Source organism: Lepus europaeus, chromosome 18, assembly GCF_033115175.1.
Source record: "Lepus europaeus isolate LE1 chromosome 18, mLepTim1.pri, whole genome shotgun sequence".
Classification (NCBI taxonomy): Eukaryota; Metazoa; Chordata; class Mammalia; order Lagomorpha; family Leporidae; genus Lepus; species Lepus europaeus.
Window position 1 is genome coordinate 3,417,274 of NC_084844.1, and position 27,271 is coordinate 3,444,544.

Here is a 27,271-nt window from a genome sequence, read left to right on the forward strand (position 1 = left end):
AGTGAACGTAGAACTGGGAACACTGATACTCCGCCCCTTCTCCCCGCACACATTCTACCGAGGGCCGCTGGCTTACCTGAGGGAATGATGGAGTTTGTAAATGAACCCAAACTAACAAAGGGTCCCCAAACGTTCCTAAAGAGGACGTATTTCTTCACGTGTCTCATGATCGCTAGTGAGAGGGCAGGGAGAGGTGGGGGCACCGCCACCCGGGGCCGGGTGTGTGGCATGAGGTAGATCTGGGACTATGCATGGGACAGGGGCAGGCGAACGCCAGATGGGACGAGCACCATCATCAGCTGGTTTCCTATTCAGTTACCGGGCAAGGGCACGGGACAAGCGCGCCACTGAATGTTACCGGACCTCTAAAATGATGTCTGTGAAGATACAAAGTATCACTGAGGACAATTCAGAGTTGTTTTTGTGAACACTAAACCCCAGAGCGGAGGAAGTGGACAAGGGGCCGGGTCGGGTGGACCTGTTTCCCAGTTTAAAAACGTCTGCACATCACAGCATCAACGCCATTCCACATTAGCTCTGGTCGCCTGGCCTGAACCACAGAACGGGACCAACAGGTTGGAAAATGTCCCCTCGGGGCAAAGGGCACCCAGAGGATTTTAATGCTGTCTGCCACAAAGACATGTAGGGCACCTAGGCACCACACGCGACTCCCGCTGGCTGTGAAGCACACAAGCCACCTTCCGTACCTGGCCCCAGCAGTGGCGATCGATTCAGCTGCGAGCCGGCCTGGTGCGGCGGTGGCGTGTCGCCCCTGTGCGTGGCGCTGCTCGTGGTGGCAGTGGCGGTGCTGCCGGCCGTGGCGCTGCTCTGGACGGCCGGGTTGTTCCTATCCCACATGCTGACAGTTCTGTTGTTGTAGTTGCTCGGGTCCCCCCAAGCCGAGGTGCCATCATCGATTTCCATCTTGCGTCGAATGGATGGTGGCGAGGGCTCCTCCCAGCCGGTCGCCTCGCCGCTGTCCTTCGGCCTCATCCACCCCGTCACCGTCGGTTTCACAGAAGCAGCCCCTCCCCAGCTGCTCACGTTGCTGTCTTGGGGTTTGGTGGCCCAGCTCTGCTGGGGAGGTTTGAGGGACTCCCCCCAGCTTGTACCTGGATTCACCTTTGCGCTTGTGCCACTGCCCCAGCCACCGGCCCCAGGCCTCGTGGTGTCGCCCCAACTGGGCCCGGCTCTGCTGCTGTCAGCATCCCAGCCAGACCCGCTCTTCTTCCCCTCTGCCACATGTCCGAGGACAGAGGCGGAGTCTGCCCAGTCTCCCGCCCCTGCACTCCAGGCTGGATTCGGTCTCTGCCCATCTCCCCAGTTTTGGGACTTGGGTTTTGGAGGCTCAGCCCAGGTGGGCGACTTGTCCTCCTGACTCACGGTCCCACTCCAGGCATGGCCGCTCTTGGCGGCAGCAGCATTACTGACAGCAGCAGAGCCTGTGGCGTCTGCCCAGACCCCCGGGCCGCTCGGCGCCTTGCTACTGCTCTCCGCCCAGCCCGTGTGAGCCGGCACAGCGGCGGGCGGGGAGCTGACCCAGCCCGACACTGCAGAGGTATTCGTGCTGCTCACGCCGGCCCCCTCGCTCTTGCCCCCCGCGTCCGGAGGCTGAGCCGCTGTGCAGCCCCAGGCCTCTGTGCCATTGTCGCTCTTTCTCTCACACCTGGGGGACTCGGCAAACTCCCAGGCAGTGTTCTGCTTTACCGGAGTCTGTCCCCAGCCAGTGTTGGACAGAACTCTCGGGTCAAGGTCGCTCCGTGGCAGCTGGACGTGGCCCTGGTCCAGGAGCCCCTTGTCTCGCCTGCGGCCTTCCGCTCCTTCCCTCCCGGGGCCTCCCTCGCTGTGGCTGCCGGAACCCTCGCTACTGCCTTCACTTGCCGTGGCTCCCGAAGACGTGGCTTTGGCCCAAGAGCTCACGTGTTCACCGCCAGGCTGCATGGCGCTCTCCCACCCCGCGGAGCCCTTCCCACTGACGTCACTGCCGGTGTGCTGGTTTGGGGTCTTTCCCCACTCCCCACGCACGCCATTCGAGGTGTTTCGACTGGGGTGGCCCCAAGCTCCTGAATGGATATTGCCAACACCACTGTTGCCACTGCCCCTTCCCCAGGCGAGCAGTCCAGGACCAGCGGGGGGGCCCGAATCCCAGGCGTTTCCCCCACTTCCCTCCTTCTGTGCAGCATTGCTGGATCCGTTCTGCTTAGCACTTAGCGCTGAGTTCACAGTGTCTCCATTGCCCTGACTGAACCCAGAGCTGCTACTTCCGGTGGCAGGGTTTCCTGGGGACAGTCCCCACACAGCACTGCTCATTCCCTCACCTCCACCTCCGCCGACTTGAGAGACTGAGGACCCATTAGCACCAGGAAGGCCTTGCAGGTGGGGCGGGATGATGGCCCCCAGGCCAACAGCCACGCCCCAGTTTGGCAGTCCGTTTGTCTGCATTGCATTGACAGGGCTTGGTGAAGAGTTCGTGGGGTTAGTGTTATTTGGTCCATCAGTGTTAAGGTTCTGAGGTTGTGCGCTCAAAGACACGTTCTGAGACGTGGGCGGCTGTGGCTCTGTGCTCTCTTGCGGCAGCAAGTTTCCCCAAGCACCTAAAGTGCCTGGTGGGTTCCCGTTCTGGTTGCCCATGGTTTGACCTATGGCACTGACTGGACTGCAAACACTGGAAGGGCTGCCTGTGGCCACAGTTCCTTCATGTCCAAGCACGGGCCAGGCAGCGGGGTTGGCGTTAGGATTAAGGTTGAGATTGATGCCAGCGTTGGTGCTGGAAGCACTCCAGCAATTCTGGCTTCTCCCATCTCCAATCATACTGTCCATCTTCCCATCCCCACCACCGACAGAGCAGTGAGCGAGGCCAGAGCTGGAGCCCGTGGCTACGCCCCACACTCTGGCCGCGCCGCCATCGCCATTGGCGCCCCCTGCTCCCAGGGCACTCTGGTTAGAAGGGCTTTGCCCGAGCGCGCCACTGGTGCCGTTACTGCCATTCGTCTTCTTGGTGTGCGCAGGGAAGCTGCCCGGGGCGCTGCCTGTGGCCATGCTACTGTTCTCTGGGGCACAGCTGCAGGCAGGGTCAGTGTCCACAGGGCATTCTGACGCAGTCTCTGGCTCCCACGCCTCCTTGTCGGGCCTGTCCAGGCTCACTTTATCCCAGCCGCAGCTGGCTTCGTTCCGGTAAGTGGGCTGCTGTCCGCAGTGGGAGCTCTCATAGTGATCTGCCAGTCCACTGTGACCGAGGTCTGAAAGAGAGGAAACAAAGTTGAGGATTAGATTCCTTCCCGTCCGTCAGTGCCTCGGCTGCTACCTGGTCCCTGGGGAAGCTCTGTATTTCAGGTTTTCGTTCTGGAATGACGGCAAAGGAAAAAGTCACCTGTTTTCTTAACGGCTCTTGGTTTAAAGAGTTGATGTTTCTAAAATTATATTAATCCTTACCACTACGCCATGTCTCAGCCCTCCAGAGGAGATCGCGACTCACGTAGAGGAAGCCACTTAACCCAACAGCAGCAGCTCTGAGGCTTGTGCGACTGCACAACTCCTACAACACATGCTCTGGGAAATGTGGGCGACGGCATGGGGCTCACAGGGACTTCTGAGTGCACTGTGGGTTCCCCCACCACCCCTGAGTACAGCGCTGCAGGGCCAGCACGGAGCCCGGCACAGGGCTTACACAGCACCGGGGTTTCCGGGCGCAGGCAGGCCCGGGGGAGACACAGTCCAAGTGCGGCCTGCCCCGTGCTGCCGACGTGCTGCAGGCTAGCAGCGCTCACGTTCCCCGTGCCGCTCCGTCGGATCTCACCTGCCGGCTGGGTTCTCGTCTCCGGTGTCAATAAGGCACTTTCTCAGCCCCACGCGGAGTCTTCTTGGCTCACTAAGGATGTCTTCCACACTTGCATTCTACTTTCTCATATTGCAGACTTTTCTTTAGAGAGCCCAAGCATAACTGTACACACTATCTTCCAATAGTTTTTTTCCTTACTATTTATTCATTTATGTGAAAGGCAGAGGTAGAAAGAAAGAGAGAGGTCTTCCATCCGCTGGTTCACTCCCCAAACAACTGCGATGGCCAGAGCTGTGCTGATCCAAAGCCAGGAGCCTGGAGCTTCCTCCGGGTCTCCCACATGGGTGCAGGGGCCCAAGCACTTGGGCCATCCTCCACTGCTTTCCCAGGCCACAGCAGAGAGCTGGACTGGAAGAGGAGCAGCTGGGTCTTGAACCATATGGGATGCTGGCACTGCAGGCAGCAGCTTTACCTGCTGCACCACAGTGCTGGCCCCTTTCCTACAGTATTGATATCGTTCCATTCTTAGGATTCTTTTCAAGATTGCACTATTTGGTATCTGCATTTTATCTTCCTTTTTTTTTTCCCATAAAAAAAAGATTTATTTATCTGAAAGTCACAGTTACACAAAGAGGGGAGAGATGGGGGGGGGGGAGAGTAAGAGGGAGGTAGGTCTTCCATCTGCTGGTTCACTCCCCTATTGGCCACAATGGCCAGAACTGCGCCTATCTGAAGCCAGGAGCCAGGAGCTTCTTTCCGGTCTCCCACACAGGTGCAGGGACCCAAGGACTTGGGCTATCTTCCACTGCTTTCCCAGGCCACAGCAGAGAGCTGGATCAGAAATGGAGCAGCCGGGTCTCGAACTGGCGCCCATAAGGGATGTTGGTGCTTCAGGCCAGGGCGTTAACCCGCTGTGCCACAGTGCCAGCCCCTGTATTTTATCTTCTGTGATTTCCTAATTATTTGACTACTTCTAACACTGCAGTCATTCTAGTGGACTTCAGAGTATGCTGCACTCAAAACCAAAGTAAAAGCCACGTTTACAAAAAGAATTAAAGATCTAACCCTTGATGGAGTTTCTTGGATGATATACAGATAAACTGCAATACAATTTTTCTTTTAAAATCTTCTAATCATTATGTTCTCTTCAAGTTTATTTTACCAAGAAAACCTTATTCAGGGCAGTTACAACTCTCCTTTAAAGTGAGAGAGCTACAGGGAAACTACGGAAACACGGGAGCGTTCCACAGCCAGCATCAGTCTAAAAGGAGTGCGATGCAGTGAGCTGACTCCAGAGCCGGTGTTCACTCCAGGGAGAACTGTAAGGAGCCACAGAGAACGGGCAGCAGAAACTCCAAGTGTGCAAACCACCGTGAGATACCCGGGCTGGTTATTACCTAAGGGCAGGGGCTGACTCCGCTCCCTGGTTTACGAGTTTCCTCTGTTGGTTTTACACACCTGGAAATCTGGCTTCATAGTAACTAATTTAAAGGGATAAATGAGCCGTTCAGTATTTCACACAAAAACAAGACTAAGTCAGCAGAATGGCGGACTGCTGCCAGCAAATCCCGCCACAGCTCATCCCCTGGGGGCCCTCCTCCTCCCCAGCCAACAGGCACCAGCAGGAGGCGCACAGCCGGGCTCGCCAGCGCCTTCCTCGTCACGCACGGGCCGCCCTCTGCACAGAGTCCTGTGGTCTCCGTCACGACAGTCACACTGTGAGGAGGTGTGAACGCCCAGCCCCACTCTGATGCCCCACACACAGCTACAGGACGGCTAAAATGCACAGTGGCACAGGCTGGTGGAGAAAGGGAGGCTATGAAACGCTGCGGGGCCCGGTGCTGTGGCACAGTGGTCAAGACGCCACTGTGCAGCCCGGATCAGTGCCAGTTCCAGTCCCGGCTGCTCCACTTCTGATGCAGCTTCCTGCTCGTGGGTCAGGGAAAGCAGCCTGGGCCCCTGTCACCTACCTAGGATGGAGTTCTAGGCTCCTGGCTTCAGCCCAGAACAGCCCCAGACGTTGTGGCCAATTGGCAAGTGGACCAGAGGATGGAAGATTTCTCTGTTTCTCTCCCCGTCACTCTGCCTTTCAAATAATTAAATCAATATTTTAAAAAAGTTTGACTGTTTTACATTTATATGAAAAAAGACACATATATCGGAAACCAAGACAACAAGCCACAGGCAGGGAGACGTTCAGGACGTGCTCCCTGAGGGCGTGGGTAGTGATCTCAGCTTCACACCGTAACGCTTGCCACATGCGGGCAAGCCATCAGAGGCACGGCCTGTGGGTGCAGAGGGTCCTAATGAGAACAGTGGAGCAGACCAAAGTCAAAGGATGACGATCGTTTTCCTGGTGATGAACCTCAGGAGCCCAAAACCATGAGCGTCCTCCCAGGAAAAGCACTGTTCACGATGAACGTAAATCAGGCAAGCGACACCACTGGAGTGGGCATTCAGCCCATCAGCTGAGACGTCCACGTTCCACAGGCGAGGGCCGGGCTCTGGGTCCTGACTACGGCAGAGAGCAGGTGGGAGACAGCAGGTGCTGGCTTAAGTAACTGGGTTCCTGCCACAGAGAGACCTGGTCTGTGGTCCCCGGTACCTGGCTTTTAACCCCCGATCAGTCCTGGTGTGACCCTGGTCCAGCTCTGGCTTAGCCCTGCCCAGTCTGGGCCAATATGCTGTGAACCAGTGAATTAGAGTTCTCTTTCTCTCTGCCCTTCAAATATAAAATAATTTTAAAAATTAAAAAAGAGGGGATGGTGCTGTGGCGTGCTGGTGCTGCACCCCATTTGGGCACTGGTTTGAGTCCAGACTGCTCTACTTCTTTTTTTTTTTTAAAGATTTATTTAATTATTTGAAAGGCAGAGTTACAGAGAGGCAGAGAGAGCTCTTCTACCTGCTGGTTCACCCCCCAGATGACCACAATGGCCTGAGCTGGGCCAATCTGAAGCCAGGAGCCAGGAGCTTCTTCCTGGTCTCCCACGTGGGTGCAGGGGTCCAAGCACTTGGGCCATCTTCTACTGCTTTCCCAGGCCACAGCAGAGACCTGGATTGGAAGAGGAGCAGCTAGGACTAGAACCAGTGCCCATATGGCAATGCAGGTGGCAGCTTTACCTATGCCACAGAACTGGCCCCTGTAGTTAAATATTTAAAGTAATAACAGTTTAAAACATAAAACATTATTTAAAAAATGGGAAGGTCTTGAAAACTAGACAGCAAAAAGTTATGATTTTAATGCAACATTTCTGGTTTCCAAATAAAGACTCAAATTGACTAGAAAATACCATTTACCTCCACCTTCTTAGTGCACTGGTCAAAACCAAAAACACGCAACAGAAAACAAACAGCAAAACCTTCCCCAACACATGAAGGAGTTGACCCAAGGCCACTTGGGAAAAGTGGGGGTTTGTGCCCTCATTACCCACTTCCGGGCCTCCTGAGCGCTGAGGAGCTTGTGGGGTCTCTCAACCCCTCTTCCTCCTCCTCACTACCATCAGAGCCACACGTATGTCAATCAGAACACAGAATCGCTCCCAAAGTGAAAATGTAAAAAGGCTATCATTTCCTTTATGTTTAAAGCATGCCATTCATCTATGCCACAAAAATATTTGAATAAATGTTTTCAAAATCAAAGTCTATTGACTGTATTATCAATCCACACATCCTGGTTTAAAAGACTGAAGTATGTAAAACACTATGACAGGGCTGACTTCTAGGAGCAACATTTAAACACGAACTTGGTACAGCAGTTAAGTCACTGCCTGGGACACCCACGTCCCGCGCCGGAGTAAGTCCGATCCACTCCAGTTCCAGCTTCCTGCTAGCGCACACCCTGGGAGGAGCAGGTGGCAGCTGAAGTGCTCGGGTCCCTGCCACCCATGCAGAAGGCCTGCGTGGAGTTCAAGTCTCCTGGCGTTGGCCAACGTCAGCATGTGGGGAACAACAGCAGCCGAGTGAACTCCATCTGTTTCTTTCTCTCTGCCTTTCAAACAAATGTAATTAAGTAATTAAAAGAATGAAAATCCTGAAATGAAACAAGCCTGGATTCTGCAGTCTAGAGCTAGACACCAGGAGCTCACAAAGGCCGCCCTCCGATGTGCAGCTCCTGAGAACACCCCCATGTGCAGCACCCCAGATCCCCCCACGTACAGCACCCCGGAGACCCCCGCCCCCCACGTGCAGCACCCCAGAGACTCCACGTACAGCACCCCAGATCCCCCCACGTACAGCACCCCAGAGACCCCCGCCCCCCATGTGCAGCACCCCAGAGACTCCACGTACAGCACCCCAGAGATCCCATGTGCAGCACCCCAGAGACCCCCACGTACAGCACCCCAGAGACCCCCACGTACAGCACCCCAGAGACCCCATGTCAGCACCCCAGAGACCCCCATGTACAGCACCCCAGAGACCCCATGTGCAGCACCCCAGATCCCCCCACGTACAGCACTCCAGAGACCCCCGCCCCCCATGTGCAGCACCCCAGAGACTCCACGTACAGCACCCCAGAGATCCCATGTGCAGCACCCCAGAGACCCCCACGTACAGCACCCCAGAGACCCCATGTCAGCACCCCAGAGACCCCCGCCCCCCGTGTACAGCACCCCAGAGACCCCACGTGCAGCACCCCAGAGATCCCATGTGCAGCACCCCAGAGACCCCCACGTACAGCACCCCAGAGACCCCACGTGCAGCACCCCAGAGACCCCCATGTACAGCACCCCAGAGACCCCATGTCAGCACCCCAGAGACCCCCATGTACAGCACCCCAGATCCCCCCACGTACAGCACCCCAGAGATCCCATGTGCAGCACCCCAGAGACCCCCGCCCCCCGTGTACAGCACCCCAGAGACCCCATGTGCAGCACCCCAGATCCCCCCACGTACAGCACTCCAGAGACCCCATGTGCAGCACCCAGAGACCCCAGCCCCCCATGTGCAGCATCCCAGAGACCCCATGTGCAGCACCCCAGATCCCCCCACGTACAGCACCCCAGAGACCCCATGTGCAGCACCCCAGAGACCCCAGCCCCCCATGTGCAGCATCCCAGAGACCCCATGTGCAGCACCCCAGAGACCCCTGCCCCCCATGTACAGCACCCCAGAGACCCCATGTCAGCACCCCAGAGACCCCCACGTACAGCACCCCAGAGACCCCCGCCCCCCGTGTACAGCACCCCAGAGACCCCATGTGCAGCACCCCAGATCCCCCCACGTACAGCACTCCAGAGACCCCAGCCCCCCATGTGCAGCACCCCAGAGACCCCATGTGCAGCACCCCAGATCCCCCCACGTACAGCACTCCAGAGACCCCAGCCCCCCATGTGCAGCACCCCAGAGACCCCATGTGCATCACCCCAGAGACCCCATGTCAGCACCCCAGAGACCCCATGTGCAGCACCCCAGAGACCCCCACGTACAGCACCCCAGAGACCCCCACGTACAGCACCCCAGAGACCCCCACGTACAGCACCCCAGAGACCCCAGCCCCCCATGTGCAGCATCCCAGAGACCCCATGTGCAGCACCCCAGAGACCCCCGCCCCCCATGTACAGCACCCCAGAGACCCCATGTCAGCACCCCAGAGACCCCCACGTACAGTACCCCAGAGACCCCCGCCCCCCGTGTACAGCACCCCAGAGACCCCATGTGCAGCACCCCAGATCCCCCCACGTACAGCACTCCAGAGACCCCAGCCCCCCATGTGCAGCACCCCAGATCCCCCCACGTACAGCACTCCAGAGACCCCAGCCCCCCATGTGCAGCACCCCAGAGACCCCATGTGCAGCACCCCAGAGACCCCATGTCAGCACCCCAGAGACCCCATGTACAGCACCCCAGAGACCCCCACGTATAGCACCCCAGAGATCCCATGTACAGCACCCCAGAGACCCCCACGTACAGCACCCCAGAGACCCCATGCCAGCACCCCAGAGACCCCCATGTACAGCACTCCAGATCCCCCCACGTACAGCACCCAAGACCCCATGTGCAGCACCCCAGAGACCCCCACGTACAGCACCCCAGAGACCCCCATGTACAGCACCCCAGAGACCCCATGTCAGCACCCCAGAGACCCCCACGTACAGCACCCCAGAGACCCCATGTCAGCACCCCAGATCCCCCCACGTACAGCACCCCAGAGACCCCCATGTGCAGCACCCCAGAGACCCCCACGTACAGCACCCCAGATCCCCCCACGTACAGCACCCCAGAGACCCCCATGTGCAGCACCCCAGAGACCCCCACGTGCAGCACCCCAGAGACCCCATGTCAGCACCCCAGAGACCCCCATGTACAGCACTCCAGATCCCCCCACGTACAGTACCCAAGACCCCATGTGCAGCACCCCAGAGACCCCCGCCTCCCATGTGCAGCACCCCAGAGACTCCACGTACAGCACCCCAGAGACCCCATGTGCAGCACCCCAGAGACCCCAAGTGCAGCACCCCAGAGACCCCATGTGCAGCACCCCAGAGACTCCACGTACAGCACCCCAGAGACCCCATGTGCAGCACCCCAGAGACCCCAAGTGCAGCACCCGAGACCCCCGCCCCCCCCCCCCCCCGCAGCACCCCAGAGGCCGTATCATCCCCATGGGACCCCCAGGCCCGCGGCGCCTCGGCACACACTGCGTTCGCCTCAGATGGGAGGAGCGGGTCAGAAGGTCGAGGGCTGTACCTGCTGCGCTTAAGGACTGGACTGAAACCTGCATTCTCCTCCATTTTTATTTGTCATTTATTCTGAAGCCTACAATTGTAGGGCTCTTTCACTACACTATTCTATCATCAAAATAATTTCCCCTAAAAAAAGCCTTAACATGAAAAAAAAAATGCAGTTCATGCCCTGTGGGGAGGCGCGGAGCCCGGTGCCTCCCAGTGGCCTTGGAGGTAACACTGGATTCTCTTTTCTTCTGCTGTTTAAATGCTTTACACACTCTATAAATAGATGTCTCAAAAAAAATCTAACAACTGTCTTAAGTGATTGCATTAACAGGATTGTACAATAGCATGGTCTAAAGAGGAAGGGCTACGCCGACAGAGCGCAGAGGGCAGCGCGGGGCTGGCCCTGACCCTGCCCGCTGGCCGCTCCTGGGCAGGCAGCTCGCTGCAAGACGCCATCTTATCCCAGCTGGCCCGCGGCCAGGAGTCGCACAGCCGACCCACGAGCAGCAGCTCCCACTGCTCCTGCCCCACGAGGGGCGGGGGGTACCTGCAGGAGGAGCCGCTGCCTCTGTGCCCAGCCTGTGCCGGGGCCGCCGTGGGCACCGGGCAGGACCGGCGATGCCCTTTCCAGTCCAGGTGGCGTCTGATTCAAGGGGCGGAGGTGGTGGCGCCCACAGAGGGATTTTCAAGCTTTGATTATCTAATTGCAGCTGACACTAAACCGATCTTCCCTCCGCCCTAAATCGATCGTCACACACATCTTCACTCCAGGACTCAACCACAGTTAGCGCCGCAGCCACTTCTTTGGTGTTTTGAAAGTCAGCCAAAACAACGGCGCTGGCCCCCGGCCCTGCCTCGGCTGCGCCCCCCCCCCCGCCTCGGCTGCGCCCCCCCCCTGCCTCGGCTGCGCCCCCCCCCTGCCTCGGCTGCGCCCCTCCCTGCCTCAACACCCCTCAGCATGTGGCGTACCAGCACCAGCTGGAATGTCTAAGTGAGCCCGGCGTGCACACTGCCAGGCGTCCAACTTGTGAGCTACTCCCCTGCCTCTAAGAAGGTCTAGGAGCAGACACTGCGCACGTGGGTCAACGCCTCTGACGGAAACGCAAAGCAGCGCAAAGCAGCGCACGCTTCTCCTGAAGGCAGAGGAGAGAGTTGTCTTTATTTTTTATTTTTTTAAGACAAAGCTCTCCAGGGTTTCAAGTTGGGGTTATCCTGCAGATTTGCAAAAAACACAGCCTGAAAAGAACAGCACACAGTGAGGCGAATTCTCTGGGAACTCGGCAGTGTGAATCAGCACGTGTGCAGACAACACTCACCAACCCTGACCTGGCCAGACTGCCCGCCCACCGGCAGCCCGTGCCCCCTCCGAGCCAGCACCGACCTAGGTAAACCGGGGTCCTTTCATGCTTTTCTTAGGGAGAAGCAGCGCCGCACTGGCTGCGGCCTGCCCACGGCCCTCCCTCCACCTCTGCCCCTGCAGCTGAAGGGCTCCCAGGCTGCGCGGCCTCGGGCTCCTCCCCCGGCCCGCCCCTGCCTGCTGGGGCTGTCCAGCCCTCTAACCGCTGCCTGCTCTGGGCACATCAGAAGCACGGCCACAGCACCGACTGTTAATGGGAGGAGTCAGCTCGATGCCGGGACGTCCTTGTCCGGGATCGCTGGCCCATTGTGAAGTGTTTTGCCGTAAATTTGATTGAGTTTCACTTCAACAGCAACACGTGGCAGCATATTAGACCTTAAAAGTATTCAGGATGTATTTTGAGGTACTAACAGTTTTGGTTATCTAAGAAAATGAGGCAGGCTGGGAAAGCAGTGGAGGACAGCCCAAGTCCTTGGGCCGCTGCACCTGCATGGGGAACCCGGAAGAAGCTCCTGGCTCCTGGCTTCAGATCGGCTCAGCTCGGGCCCTTGAGGCCATCTGGGGAATGAACCAGCGGATGGAAGGCCTCTCATATAATTAAACACATCTTTAAAAAAGAAAAGAAAACGAGGCAGGGTCAACTTCAGTAATGCCACAAAACCAAGGAAGCCCTCCCACAGCAGCTGTGGCTCCTCAGAGACGGGAGCCACACTGAGCCCACACAATCGCAGAGGGCATGCGAGCCGTCTGCACTGCTGTGTCTGACGCAGGCTGCCTCGCCGCCCGTGAAGCAGACACGGGGGACAGGAAGGTCGATGCGTGTGCACTGTTCCCACGGGGCAAAGGTCCACTCCATGTCTGTCCCCACTGCCTTCTGTCGTCGTTGTTCAGTTGTGTTTATTTACTTGAAAGGAAGAGCTAGAGAGAGGCAGGAGAGACCTTCCATCCTCTTGTTCCTCCCCTAGGTGACCACACTGGCCAGGGCTGGGCCACCCTGGAGCCGCGAGCCAGTCTCCCACGTGGCTGGCGGGGCCCACACACTCGGGCTGTGCTCTGCAGCTTCTTCTCAGGTGCATTAGCAGGCAGCTGGGTTGGAAGTGGAGCAGCCGGGACATGAACCAGCGTCCACACAGGATGCCAGGGACGCATTCCCTGCTATGCTACAACCCGCCCCTTCCCCCGTCTCAACCGTCGCTGCTCACACCACGGGGCAGAGAACCACCACCGAGCACCTGGCTGGCAGTGCAGAGGGATTCTTAGGTGTCTGCCGGATGTGGTCCCACAGGTACCTGGGACAACCGGACCAAGAGCTAAGATCACCTGAGCTTTTTTTTGCTTAAGATTTATTTATTTGAAAGGCAGAGTGGCAGAGAGAGAGAGAGAGAGAGAGAGAGAGAGAATATCTTCCATCTGCTAGTTCACTCCCCAGATGCCCCTACCAGCCAGGGCCGGGCGAGGAGCTCCATCTGGGTCTTCTACATGAGTGGCAGGGTCCAAGCACTTGGGCCTCGTTCCACTGCCTCCCAGATGCACTGGCAGGAAGCTGGACAAGAAGTGCAAAGCGGCCAAGACTTGAACCAGGCTCTTCGACCAGGGAGGTGGCCTTCCCAGCAGCTGGACCGGCTGCGCCACCACGATGCACCCCTCATGTTATGCTCCAATTCCTAGACCTTTATGAAGTGCTTCTGTACCTAAAACAGCCAAACGTCTTCATGCTTTTAAGAATGGTCTTGGCAAGGGCCAGTGAGCAACCAGAAGGCACAGCTGGCTCTCCGGTCCCATGCCTGCCGACCACCTGCACAGGTCTCTGCCTTGCTGGCTACAGGACCCCCGGTAGACAGCACTCAGAAAGCACATCTTTGGGCAGTGTGGCTGGGCGCAGGGCACACGGAGACACTTAGAGGTGCTCTCTGGGAGGGAGTGAATGCATGAAGACAAACGGGAAGGGCACGTTCCAGGGAGACGGGGCACTGAGCGCGGCACACCCGAGCAGCAGGGACGTGGCCTCCACGAGCGTGCCCGCAGGCCGACACTGGGCGATAAGGGTGAAGGGGAGTGGAGGGGCCGCCCTGGCTGCAGCAGAGGCTGTGGGCGCCAGGGGTGAGGCTCTGGCGGGGACGGGTGTTCTGAGGCGCTCTTGTGCACAAGGTGGGGCTCCGTCCAGTACACGCGTATTTTAAAAGGACTATGGGCTGGGAGTATTTTCTTAGGAAGACTGTATTTAAAGAGACAAGCATCTTACAGACTATTCCTTCCAACCCTGACTTTGCTAAGTAAACTCCTTGGTTATCTTCTCCGTATCAGACGGCAGCTGACACCCTGCGCTGACAGCACCTGGTCAGCAGACCGCAGCCCGGCACAGCCCCACAGCAGCAGGGGCGCTACAGCTCTTGCTCTTCAAAGTGAACATTTTAAATGAACACACCAAGCCGTCAGGCCTGAGTATACACTCTTCCTCTTAAGCTGGTCCTGAGGACCGTGTTTCGTGCAGAAAGTAACTAGCATGCTTAATCAAAAACAGCTTGCCACTAATCAGATTGGATTATATTCTTGGTCAATAAATGGGTTTTATCTTTTCTGCTTTTTTGCTTTTAAGGTTTACCTATTTGAAAGGCAGAGTGACAGAGAGATAAAACTATCTTCCATTCTCTGGTTTACTCCCTAAATGGCTGCAACAGCCAGTGCTTGGCCAGGCTGAAATTAGGAGCCGGGAACTCCATCCAGGTCTCATCCAAGTGTCAGGGAGCCCGTCCTTGGGCCATCTTCCATGGCTTTCCCAGGTGCAGATCAGCCGGCACTTGAGCCGGCGCTCTGACATGGGCTGCTGGTGGCTTAACCGCTGCGCCACAAGGCCCTTGCTTTTTGGTGACAGTTGCTGATCCTCTTCCAAGTGTTCAGCAGATGGAAGTCAAGAGTTTGAAGACACGTGAACTTACTCACATGACTTGGGACACGTTTCCTTTCGGCTCCAATCTCTGAAGCTTCCCTACTTACTTACAGATCTGAATTTCACAACCTTCGCTAAGTGTGGCTTCCATTCCAGAGCCAGCACCGATTACTACATTACTTGGAACACAAAGACTTAATGAAAAACAGAGAACCCTGGCAGCCGAGCACAAACTCTCTGCCTCCCCCTCAAACTGCACAAATCAATGGCAAGCCAGATCTCAGAGATACAGATGCGTGAAGCCAGGGGGCTGGAGCGGGAGCTGACAGAGGAGAGGGAGCTCTTCCAGTCCCAGGGCTGCAGGAAGCAGAGCAGGGCCCCAGCCCCGCAGGGCCTGGACGAGGCGCTCTCGGCAGCTCAGGCTCAGGACGTGTGCCTGCGTCACTGAGGGACACTCACCCTAAGGTCCTATTACCTTTGGCAAAGAAAGAATGTGTGAGCACTTGGGAGACACAGGGAAGGGAGAGAGGGGTTTATCGAGAAGTTTTCCATTACTGAGGGTTATACAGCATCAGCCCTGGGTGCTCACAGGGTGCAAAAATCCTGGAACCTGTGCATTTTCCCTAACACGCATTTCCACGGACGTTTTGAAGCCCCCACCTATGTAAGCAGTGGTGTAGACACACAGAGGACAACACAAGTAAACTTCATGGCCCCCATTACATGTACACAGTGGCTATGGACCAAGCAGCGCTATTTCCGATCACAACAGCAGAGCTGAAAGCAGCACGCTGAGGACCCCGGGTGCCTCCCTCCACGTGGCTTTACCTGCTGGGGGCTTGCTGGGAGGCTGCTGAGTGCTGGCTCCAGGGAGGGGAGGTGGGCTTGCCCCTGCAGGTCCAGCAGCCTGGGCTGGGCTCGCGCTGGTCAGAGTCCCTGTGGGTAATGGCTGACCCCTCTTTAATAGCTGCTTCTGTTCTTGCTGGCGGAAGCGTGGAGGCACCTCACGAGGCAGGTAGCGGGATGCAGCTGGCTGCTGGCCGCTGGCACATGCACGTTTGCCATTGTTGCTGCTGGAGATAGTGCTGGTGGAAGTACTGGTACTGGTACCGGCAGGTTGGGGCTGGCTTGAACAGGTCTTAGTAGGTTCTGGCACTAAAAGGAACAAAAGGAAAAAGAACCCAAACTTGAGTCACCACTTCCTTAAAAGCGAATCCAAATCACGGAAAACAGACAGACAGACAGACAGACAGACACAGAAACGCCACCACAGTGCTCCAGAAGCAGAACCAGAGGCGAGGCTACAGGTCCACCTGAGCGCCAGCTTCCCTGGGCACCGCCTAGAGGTGCACACACAGCTGCTCTTACCTGTCAGTGCCTCCTCTGTGGTCAGAGCACTTTTCACCCTTGGTTGCATAAAATCACTGGTAGAAGGGGTGGGGACAGGCATTTGGCACAGTGGGTAAGACACCAGTGTCCCACGTCGGAGTGCCGGGTTCGAGCCTTGGTTCTGCTCTCAACTCCAGCATCCTGCCAGGGTACACCCTCGGAGGCAGCAGGTGACAGCTCAAATACTTGGGTCCCCGGCACTCACGTGGGAGACGTGGACTGAGTTCCTGGCTCTGGGCTCCAGCCTGCCCCAGTCCCAGCCACTGAAGGCCTGTTTGTGCCTCTCTCTGACATAATAAACTCCAAACAGGAAGCCTGCTTGAGGGCTTATTGAAGCCCAGACTCTGTGGAGGTCAAGCTGCCCCTGCTGCCCCCAGACCACCCCGAGAGCCACTGCTCTTGTTCAGCGTGTGTGAAAACCAAGCAGTCAGCGCCAGTGCTGTGTGCAGTAGGTTAACCCTCCACCTGTGGTGCTGCAATCCCAGAGGGATGCCAGTTCGAGTCCCGGCTGCTCCACTTCTGATCCAGCTCTCTGCTATGGCCTGGGAAAGCAGTGGAAGATGGCCCAAGTGCTTGGGCCCCTGCACCCACACAGGAGACCTTGAAGAAGCTCCTGGCTCCCAGTATCGGATCGGGGCAGCTCCAGCCATTGCGGCTATGTAGGGAGTGAACCAGCGGATTCTGTCTTTCCCTCTCACTGTCTATAATTCTACTTCCTAAATAAATAATCAATAAAATCTTTAAAAATAAAGAATTAAAAAAAGGACCCTCAGTGTCCATGAATTTGCACTTACTGTTGTTGATGTGTGTGTTAGTGACTGATAAAGGCCGAATGTGTGGGATTTCAGTGCCAGCACCGCTACACGGCCCAGGCTCACTGCCCAGGCTCGCAGGGGGCCTGTTCTGCAAATGACGGATGTGCCCTGGTCATAGGGCGTCACCAGAAAAAGGAGCAGGGGAGGCGGGTGTGTGCCCCAGTAGGGTTACCCTGCTCAGCTCAGCAGCGCGACACAGCTGTGAGGGGCAGCCCTGCAAGCCAGGGTGTCGACTGCAAGCCTGAGCCCCACCTGTTCCACCTGTCCCCTTCATCCCGAACAGAAACCATCATCATCCAGAATGTTCTTTTTATCTTATTTGAACATTTTTTGGTGTTTCCTTTCCACTTAACTTGTAAATGCCTTTGGCCTTCGAGCGACACCTGCTTTTGTGTAGGCAGCACTGTGGCACACGCACTGTCAAAGCCAGGTGTCCGTGAGGCCATTTCCTTTTCGGTCTCTCCAGATGGAGCCCACTATCCAGGGGACCCCCTCCGTGGTCAGAGTCCTCAAGGCCCTGCCCGTGTGTCTGTTTCTCCTGACCCTGGAGGAAGCTGCTGTGCCCTTGGCACACCTGCCTCGGACTGCTGGTAGCTCTGGAGGGTCTGAGCAGGGACAAGGGCTCCTGACGTTTTCAAAGGATGGAGGAAAAAAGCAAGGAAGCAAATACGACAGGGACTGAAGTTGGCCAACAAAGTCTGAGACTTACTTCAGGGAGTCTGTAAGCTACTGGGGGAAACCAAGCTACTCGCCACAGTAGAGCGTCAAGATGGATAGCTTTTCTGGGAATCCCAGTAATGTATCTCAGTCTCATTGTCTTCTTTTAATAAAGAAGTAAAAGTAATTATAAATAAGCAGCTCTCAGCCGATCCTCATCATTTTAAGATGACGTCATTGAGCTGGGAAGGCAGGAAGCCGAGGGCTTAGTGTGTCGCCGCGCTGCACCGCAGCGCCCGCTGCACCTGGCCGAGGGGCCTGCTCAGTCCGCGGCTCCCGGGTGGACTCCGATGCTCAGCAGTGTCCCTGTGCTGCTGAAGCCCGCACCGCCCCGGTGTGGCCTCCGGCTCAGAGTCCAGCTTTGCCCTCAAGCGGCCTGCTTGTCACGCCTCTTGAAGCTGTTCCCCTTCAAACGGACACAACCAGAAGTCACACAAGGATCCCTGGGAGGCCCAGGGTCTGCTGGCTTGCAGCAGGAAGGCACGGAAACAGAAAACAGTTTCTCACTAACTGAACTGATAAACCTGGAAAACACATCGAGTATTTAAAGAGCGTGGAGCTGACTGGAAGTCTCAGAGAAGTTCAGAGTGGGAAGGTGAGCACACGCAGCCCCCAGCGGCAGCCACTACCCACACCAGCCACACAGCACACAGCACACGTGGCGACTGAGCGCCTGCTGTGCACACTGAGATGTGCTGTGGTAGACAGTGCCTGCTGGGTGCTGAGGCCTCAGTGAGAGAGGGAGGGAGGTGCATCTCACTAGTAATTTTTATACTGAATTCATATTGAAATGGTAATATTTTGGATATATCAAGTTTAAAACATACTACTGAAACTAATTCCACCTGTTTTTTTTAAAAAAAATATTTCATTTATTTATTTGACAAGTAGAGTTACAGACAGCGAGACAGAGAGACAGAGAGAAAGGTCTTCCCTCCGTTGGTTCACCCCCCAAATGGCTACGGCCGGCAATGCGCTGATCCAAAGCCAGGAGCCAGGTGCTTTTTCCTGGTCTCCCATGTGGGTGCAGGCGCCCAAGCACTTGGGCCATCCTCCACTGCCTTCCCGGGCCACAGCAGAGAGCTGGACTGGAAGAGGAGCAGCCGGAACTAGAACCCGGCGCCCATATGGGATGCTGGCGCTGCAGGCGGAGGATCAACCCAGTGAGCCACGGCGCCGGGCCCCCACCTGTTATTTTAAAAAGTATTTGAAAGGTACACACACACACAAAGGCACGGACAGTGATGGCTCTCATCCACCGGTTTACTCCTCAAATGCCCACAGCAGCTGAGGCTGGGCCAGGCTGAAGTCCAAAGCTTGGATTTCAGTTCAGGTTGCCCCGCAGTGGCAGGACCCAAGTACTGCAGCTAATCCCTGCTGCCTCCCAGAGAACACCTCAGCAGGAAGCTGGAATTGGGAGTGGAGCTGGGACTCAAAGCAGACCCTCAGATACAGGATGTGGAGTCCCGAGCAGCATTTTAACTGCATCCCAAAGCCCACCCCCCCTGTTTTTTTTTTTTTTTTAAGATTGATTTATTTGAAGGAGTTACAGAGAAGGAGAGGCAGAGGCAGGTGCACACACACACAGATTATTTTCCATCCTCTGGTTCACTCCCCAAACGGCTGCAATGGTCAGGGCTGGGCCAAGCCAAAGCCAGGAGCCTGGAACTTCATCTGGGTCTCCCACGTGGGTGCAGGGGCCCAAAGACTTGGGCCGTCTTCAACTGCTTTAGCACTGAAGGGAGCTCAATGGGAAGTAGAGCATCTGGAACTTGAACTGGCACCCATATGGGCTGCTGGCATTGCAGGCAACAGCTTTACCCACCATGCCACAGTGCTGGCCCCCATTATTAGATTATTTTAAAACAGACTTAATGTGCCTCATGTTTGTGACTTGCATTATATTTCTATTGGATGGTGCTGGTCTAGAAATGGCAAATACCTTTTTTAAAAAAAAGATTTATTTTATTTATTTGAAAGCAGTTACAGAGAGAGGTAGAGACAGAGAGGTCTTCTATCCACTGGTTCACTCTCCAAATGGCCACAATGGCCAGCGCTGAACTGATCTGAAGCCAGGAGCCAGGAGCTTCTTGTGGCTCTCCCACGTGGGCACAGGGGCACAAGGACTTGGGCTGCCCTCCGCTGCTTAACCCAAGTGCATTAGCAGGGAGCTGGATTGGAAGTGGAACAGCCGGGACTCAAACTCGCACCCATATGGGATGCCAATGCTGCAGGCCAGGGCTTTAACCCACTGTGTGTGTCACAGCGCCGGCCCTGGCAATTGTCTTCTTGAAAGAGATAAAGTTGAAGCTGGTTTCACAGAAATGCATTAAATTTAAATAGTTATCTTTCTATAAAGGTTAAAGGTGAAACAGAGATCGAAAAAAAAGAAAGTACGATAGATCACAAGCTTTTGCAGGTGAGAGGTTTTCCTTTAGAAGCCTGTATTCTGGGACTGGTGTTGTGGCCTAGCAGGGAAGGCACCACCTGTGACGCCCAGACTGGTACCAGTCGACACCCGGCTGCCTCACTTTTGATCCAGCCCCCTGCTAATGAAGAGAAAGCAGCAGAGGACGGCCCAGTGCTCGGGTCCCTGCACCCACATGGGAGACCCAGAAAAGGCTCCTGGCTCCTGGCTTCAGCCTGGCCCAGCCTGGTCACTGTGGCCATTTGGGGAGTGAACCAGTGGACAGATCTCTCCTTCTCTGTCTCTTCCTTTTTGGAACTATTTTAAATACATACACACACACACACACACACACATATATATATAAAAGAAGCTTGTATTATCCAGAGACGCTCCAGTGTACTGTCTTGCACACAGGTGGACGGACAGAGACCACGGGCCCCTGGGGTCTCACACCAGCACAGCGCATTCAGCTGGCCCATGCCTGCCGCTGGGGTGCTGACACGGTAGCCGCTCTTCTGTGGTCACTCCGGACGGAGGGAAAGACAGAGACCTCACTCAGTGAAGCAATGGGACGGGAGGGACCAGGAAGACGGAGCTGCCAGAGGGCCCCTCGGCTCTGCCACAGGAGGCAGTGATATACCTTCTCTGGTTTAAGCCACTACTTTCAGGATCTTGGAAACTAGGAGCCACCTAACACAATCTCAAATGGTAACGGGAAGGCCTCAAAAACTTGGATTGTCCTTGTATTCAGGAGAGCCAAACGGGCAGTTTTTGACTGGCCAGGTTCTTTCTTCAGATCCAGATTTCAGAATCTATCAGTGCCCAAAGCACCAGGACATCAAGCCATCCTGACAGCCTCCTCCCGGCCAAACGGCAGGGACAGAGGTGCCCACAGGATCCTGCCCGGCTGCTAGCAGGGTCCACCCAGCAGGGAAGACAGAGGGGCAACGGGACCTCAACCCAATTCTGTTTACGGAGCATCAGCCAATCATGTGTTTCAATCAGAAAAAGTAAGAGCAACCACTCAGTGACACCACAGCTAATAACACAAAACTTTCAGCACACTGGCAACCTTCCTTCCTTGTTGTCTAATAAACATTTTTACAAAATAAGGGCGACATCTGCTGGTGAAAAGTGGAGGTTACTCTCTCTAGTAGAGAGCAAGTCTTTTAAAACAATTTTCTGCTTTAAAAGAATTTTCTGCTTTGGGCTAAAATTTTCAAGTGGCATAGTCACAACTGGGCTGCCAATAGTTTGTAGGTCAACCCCAGCGCTCTCCTGAGACGCTCGGCGGCGTCAGCAGGGGCAGTGGCCCGCACGCCTCTCAGCAGCACCTTTCAAACGTCTCTTCCACCTCCACCACTTCCTGCTTGTTGACCTCGTCTCCCAGACTCTTTTTTGTTGTTGTTGTTGTTTCGTTTCTCTCTCTCGCTCTTTTTTTTTAGATTTATTTATTTGTTTGAAAGTCAGAGTTACAGAGAGAGGAGAGACAGGTCTTCCATTTGCTGGTTCACTCCCCAAATGGCTGCAACAGCCAGGGCTGGGCCAGGCCGAAGCCAGGAGCCAGGAGCTTCTTCCCGGTGTCCCATGTTGGTGCAGGGGCACAAGGACTTCGACCACCTTCCACTGCTTTCCCAGGCCATCAGCAGAGAGCTGGATCGGAAGAGGAGCAGCCAGGACTCGAACTGGCAACCGTGTGGGATGTCGGCTGACTATGCTATGGTGCCGGCTCCCTGCTTATTTAGGAAATATTTAGTAAGCGTGTATTTTGTAGCAGGCACTGGGAATACTGAGGAAACAGCAGATATGATTTCTGTCCGTACAGCTTGGATACAGGAAGCGGTACACCTCTAATATTCCAGACACACAGTCACAAATCGTGGTAACAACAGAAATACACCGTGGGATCAAAGAACAGCAGCTCCTTCCAGGAAGCAAGGCTTAAACCAAGCGTGACGGTGACAGCCGGGCGAAGTGTGTGCTAGTGCCTGGGAAGCCACTCCCATCTCGGGGACAGTGCCTGGGAGACCTTCCATAACAAGCAGAAGTTGAATTTGTCACCACTCAGCCAGCCTCACAGAAGATGCGTACTGATGTGCTGCACACATTAACACAGACACACGGTCATCACCATGAAAGAATGAACGCAGGAAATCTCCCAGTGAGAGTAAGGAATTCCAAAGTAAACACTAGGAATATTTATGGGAAAGCAGCAGGGCCAAGTCCTCACTTATTCATAGTCATCCTGAATGTAAGTGGCCTCAATACTCGTTAAAAGATATTGACTGGCTGAATGGATTAAAAAACAAAACCCATCTATCTGCTGCCTACAAGAAACACATCTCACCAACCAGGATACATGCAGACGAAGTGAAAGGATGGGAAAGATATTCCATGCTAACAGAAACCAAAAAAGAGCTGGCGTAGCCATCCTAGTATCAGACAAAATAAACAAGAAGGGCACTATGTAATGATTAAGGGATCAGTTCAACAGGAACATGTGGCTGTTGTAAACGTATAAGCACCTAATTACAGCGCACTTGGCTACGTAAAAGAAATGTTAATGGATCTAAAGGGAGACATGGACTCAAACACAATAGTAGTGGGGGATTTCAATACTCCACTTTCAGCAATGGACAGACCAACTACACAGAAAATCAGCAAAAAACCAGAGTTAACCAGCACTACAGACCAAATGCACCTAGTGGGTATTTACAGAACTTCATCCTATAAGCACAGAATACACATTCTTCCCAGCAGTGCATGGAACTTTCTCTAGGATAGACCACAGGCCAGGCCATGACTCAGCAATTAAAAAAAACTGGAATCACATCATGCATCTTCTCAGACCACAATGAAGCTGGAAATCAATAACCCAAGAATCCCAGAGCATCTGCGGACAGATGGAGACTGAATCACAGACTCCTGAATGGACAGTGAGTCAGCGAAGAAATCAGAGAAGTTCCGGAAATGAATGAAGACAACAATATAACATACCAAAACTTATGGGATACAGCAAAAGCAGTGATAAGAGGAAAGGTTATAGCAATAGGTGCATACATCAAGAAACTGGAAAGGCACCAACTAAACGAGCTATCGTGCATCTCATTGACTTAGAAAAACAACAGCAAACCAAGCCCAAAACTAGTAGGAGAAAAGAAATAATTAGAATTAGAGAAGAATCAATAAAATTGAAACAAACAAACAAAAAACTGATACAAAAGAAACGAAATGAAAAGCTTGCTTTTTTTGAAAAAATAAACAAAACTGTCACATCATTGGCCCAACTAACCAAAAAAGAGGCAGACCCAATTCAATAAAATCAGAGATAAAAAAGGAAATGTAACAATAGACACCACAGAAACAAAAAGAATCATCAGAAATTACTACAAAGAGCTGTATGCCAACAAATCAGGAAACCTAAAAGAAATGGATAGATTACTGGACACATACAACCTACCAAAATGGAGCCATGAAGACAGAAAACCTAAACAGGCCAATAACCAAGATGGAAACTGAATCAGTAATAAAGACTCTCCCAAGAAAGAAAAGCCCAGGGCTGGATGGCTTCACTGCTGAATTCTATCAGACATTTAAAGAAGAACTTGCTCCAATTCTTCTCAAGCTACTCAAATAAAGTGAAAGGGAGGGAATCCTCCCAAACTCCTTCTATGAAGCCAGCATCATCTTAATTCCTAAACCTGAAAAAGATACAACAGAGAAAGTGAACTACAGGCCAATTTCCCTCATGAACATAAGACGCAAAAATCCTCAATAAAATTCTAGCCAATAGAATCCAACAACACATCAGAAAGATCATTCACCCAGACCAAATGAGATTTCTCCCAGGTATGCAAGATGGTTCAACATTCACAAATCAATCAGGGTGATACATCACATTAACAAATTGAAGATCAAAAGCCATAAGATTATCTCAATAGATGCAGAGAAAGCATTTGATAAAATACAACACCCTTTCATCATGAAAACTGTAAGCAAACTGGGTATAGAAAGAACATTCCTCAATAATTTACTATATCCATGACCAGTGGCCAGTGTGGCCAGTGTCCTACTGGATGGGAAAAGGTTAGAAGCATTACCACTGAAATCTGGAACCAGACAAGGATGCCCACTCTCATCACAGTCATTCAATACAGTCCTGGACGTTTTAACCAGAGTCATTAGCCAAGAAAAAGAAATCAGACTGGGAAGGAGGAAGTCAAACTATCCCTATTTGCAGATGACATGATTCTATATATAGGCGACCCAAATGACTCCAGTAAGAGATTACTGGAACTCATAGAGGAGTTTTATAAAGTGTCAGGATATAACAAAACTCAATAGCCTTTGTATATAGACAATGCCATGACTGAGAAAGAACTTCTAAGATCAATCCCATTCACCATAGCTAAAAAAAAAAAAAATACTTGAATAAATTTAACCAAGGATGATGAGAATCATAATACATTAAAGAAATAGAAGATACACACACATACACACACACACAAACACAAAGAAAAAATCTTCCATGTTCATGGATTGGAAGAATCAATATCATCAAAATGTCCATACTATCCAAAGCAATTTACTGATTCTATGTGATACCAAGCAAAATAGCAAGGACATTCTTCTCAGATACAGAAAAAATGATGCTGAAATTCACACGGAAATGCAGGAGACCCCGAATAGCTAAAACAATCTTACACAACAGAAACAAAGCAGGAGGCATCACAATACCAGATTTCAAGACACACTACAGGGCAGTTATAATCAAAACAACCTGGTATTGGTACAAAACAGGTGGCTAGACCAATGGAACAGAATGGAAATGCCAGAAACCAACCCACGCATCTACAACCAAGTTACCTTTGACAAAGGAGCTAAAATCAATCCCTGGAACATTTGTCTTCAACAAATGGTGCTGGGAAAACTGGATCTCCACATGCAGAGGTAAGAAGCAAGACCCATACCTCACACCTTACACAAAAATCCACTCAAAATGGATTAAAGACCTAAATCTAGGATTCAATACCACCAAATTATTAGAGAATGTTGGGGAAACCCTGAAAGACATCGGCATAGACAGAGTTTTTGGAAAAGACCCCAGAGGCACAGGCAATCAAAGCCAAAACTGACAAATGGGATCACACCACATTGAGAAGCTTCTGCACTGCAAAAGAAACACTCAGCAAAGTGAAGAAGCGACTGACAGAATGGGAGAAAATATTGCAAATCTGCAACTGATAAAGGATTAATAACCAGAATATATAAAGAGATCAAGAAACTCCACAACAACAAAACAAGCAACCCAGTGAAGAAATGGACAAAGGACTTAAACAGGCATTTTGCAAGAGGAAATCCAAATGGCCACAGACACATGAAAAAATGTTCAGGATCACTAGCCGTCAGGGAAATGCAAATCAAAACCACAATGAGGTTTCACCTCACCCCCATTAGAATGGCTCTAAAACATAAATCAACAAACAACAAATGCTGGTGAGGATGTGGGGAAAAAGGCACCCTAATCTACTGTTGGTGGGAATGTAAACTGGTACAGCCACTGTGGAAGACAGTACAGAGACACCTATGAAATCTGAATACAGACCTACCATACGACCCAGTCATCCCAAGGGAAATTAAATCAGCATATGAAAGAGTTCTCTGTACCCTCATGTTTACTGCAGCTCAATTCACAATAGCTAAGATATGGAATCAACCCACATGCCAATCAACTGAAGACTAGATAAAGAAATTATGGGATATGTACACTATGTAATACTACACAGTGGTCAAAAAAAATGAAATCCTGTTGTTTGCAACAAAACAGTTGGAACTGGAAAACACCATACTTAGTGAAACAAACCAGTCCCAAAAGGACAAATACCACATGTTCTCCCTGATCTGTGATAACTACTAGAGCACCTAAAAAGTAATCTATAGAAGTGAAATTGACACTTTGAGATGCACTGACTTGGAACAGCCCTTGACTGCTGAGGAACAGGTTTTTTTTGTTTTAAACAATTTGTTGAATTCTTTACTTAGTACAGAGTTAATCATATGTGTATAACGTTAACTGAAAATAGATCTTAGTAAAAAATAAGAATGGGAATAGGAGAGGGAGGAGGAAGAGGGGTGTGGGTGTGGGTGTGATGGGAAGAGTAACTATATTCTTAAAGTTGTATTTATGAAATGTATGAAGTTTGTATTCCTTAAATAAAAGGTTTCTGGGGAAAAAATTAAAGTTAACCATACTAATGGAAGCTTAAAAAAACCAAAAACTCTACATAGAGGCAGGAGAATGTAACTCCTGATCACTACACAATAAGCAATTTTTCATTTGCTGAAAAAATAATCACAATGACAACAGAATACAGCTGTTAATGAATCCAATTGTAAAAGCTCAAACTTTTCAAAATGTTTTTTTGAAAAGGAAATTGATAATTCAGAACACAAATTCTATATTCTTTGTGACAACTGTAGGAAACCACTGTTCCTTACAATCGTCAGTTCCGACAGTCGATCACACACCCCTCTAACCCTTCCAACAGGAGTCCTGCGACTCGGAGAGGAAGCGTCCTTTTCTCCACGCCGCCTGCCAGCACTTCATCCAGGGCCGGCGGGCTCTGTCTCTAAACGTGACTCTAAGCATGGCTCATGCACCCAGGGCTCCCTCAGGTCCCATCTCACCAAACCACGGCAGAGCCACGTCCCTCAAGCGGGGAGCCTCTGCAAACGAATGCCCGCCCCACGCCATCGCGCGGTTCCAACGAGGCGACAGACACATCCTCCACTCTGACACGTGGAGAGCTGGTGGTGGCGCTGCTGCAGGGATGGCACAGGGCGCAGCCCTCGCAGGGCGTGTGTCTGCGTGACCGGTGTCACAGAGCAGGGACCTGCAGAATATGACAGTCACCACAGCTCTGCACCGATGCTGAGCCTCCTCTCACATGAGCTCATGGAGTCTCTTTTCCTTTTCTAATTTGGTTTTTACTTGACAAACAGTAACAGCGTCCACTTGGGCCTGACGACAGCTGTGTGAGGCAGGAGCCGTTCACTCTCTCTCTCAGTGAGGCATCCAAGGCCTTGCAAGGTGCAGTAGCACCTCCCAGTGTGCGCTCCTTCCCGCCAAGTCCCAAGGGCATCAGGAGGGGAGTGAAGAGGCTGGGAGTGTGGCTTCCACTCGGCTCCTGGGAATCCAGCACGTTACGGGAGAAAGAACTACAGCACCCACTAGGACAATCAGCCAG

General features: G+C 53.1%; 1 protein-coding gene across 1 annotated transcript in view; it reads right to left on the reverse strand.

Moving 5' to 3' along the window:
- The window catches only part of TNRC6C (trinucleotide repeat containing adaptor 6C), a 122,221-nt gene that overhangs the window by 47,322 nt on the left and 47,628 nt on the right, over positions 1 to 27,271 (reverse strand). Inside the window, 2 exon segments of the mRNA XM_062175706.1 lie at positions 708 to 3,239; positions 15,522 to 15,848. Coding sequence (XP_062031690.1) covers positions 708 to 3,239; positions 15,522 to 15,848 — 2,859 coding nt within the window.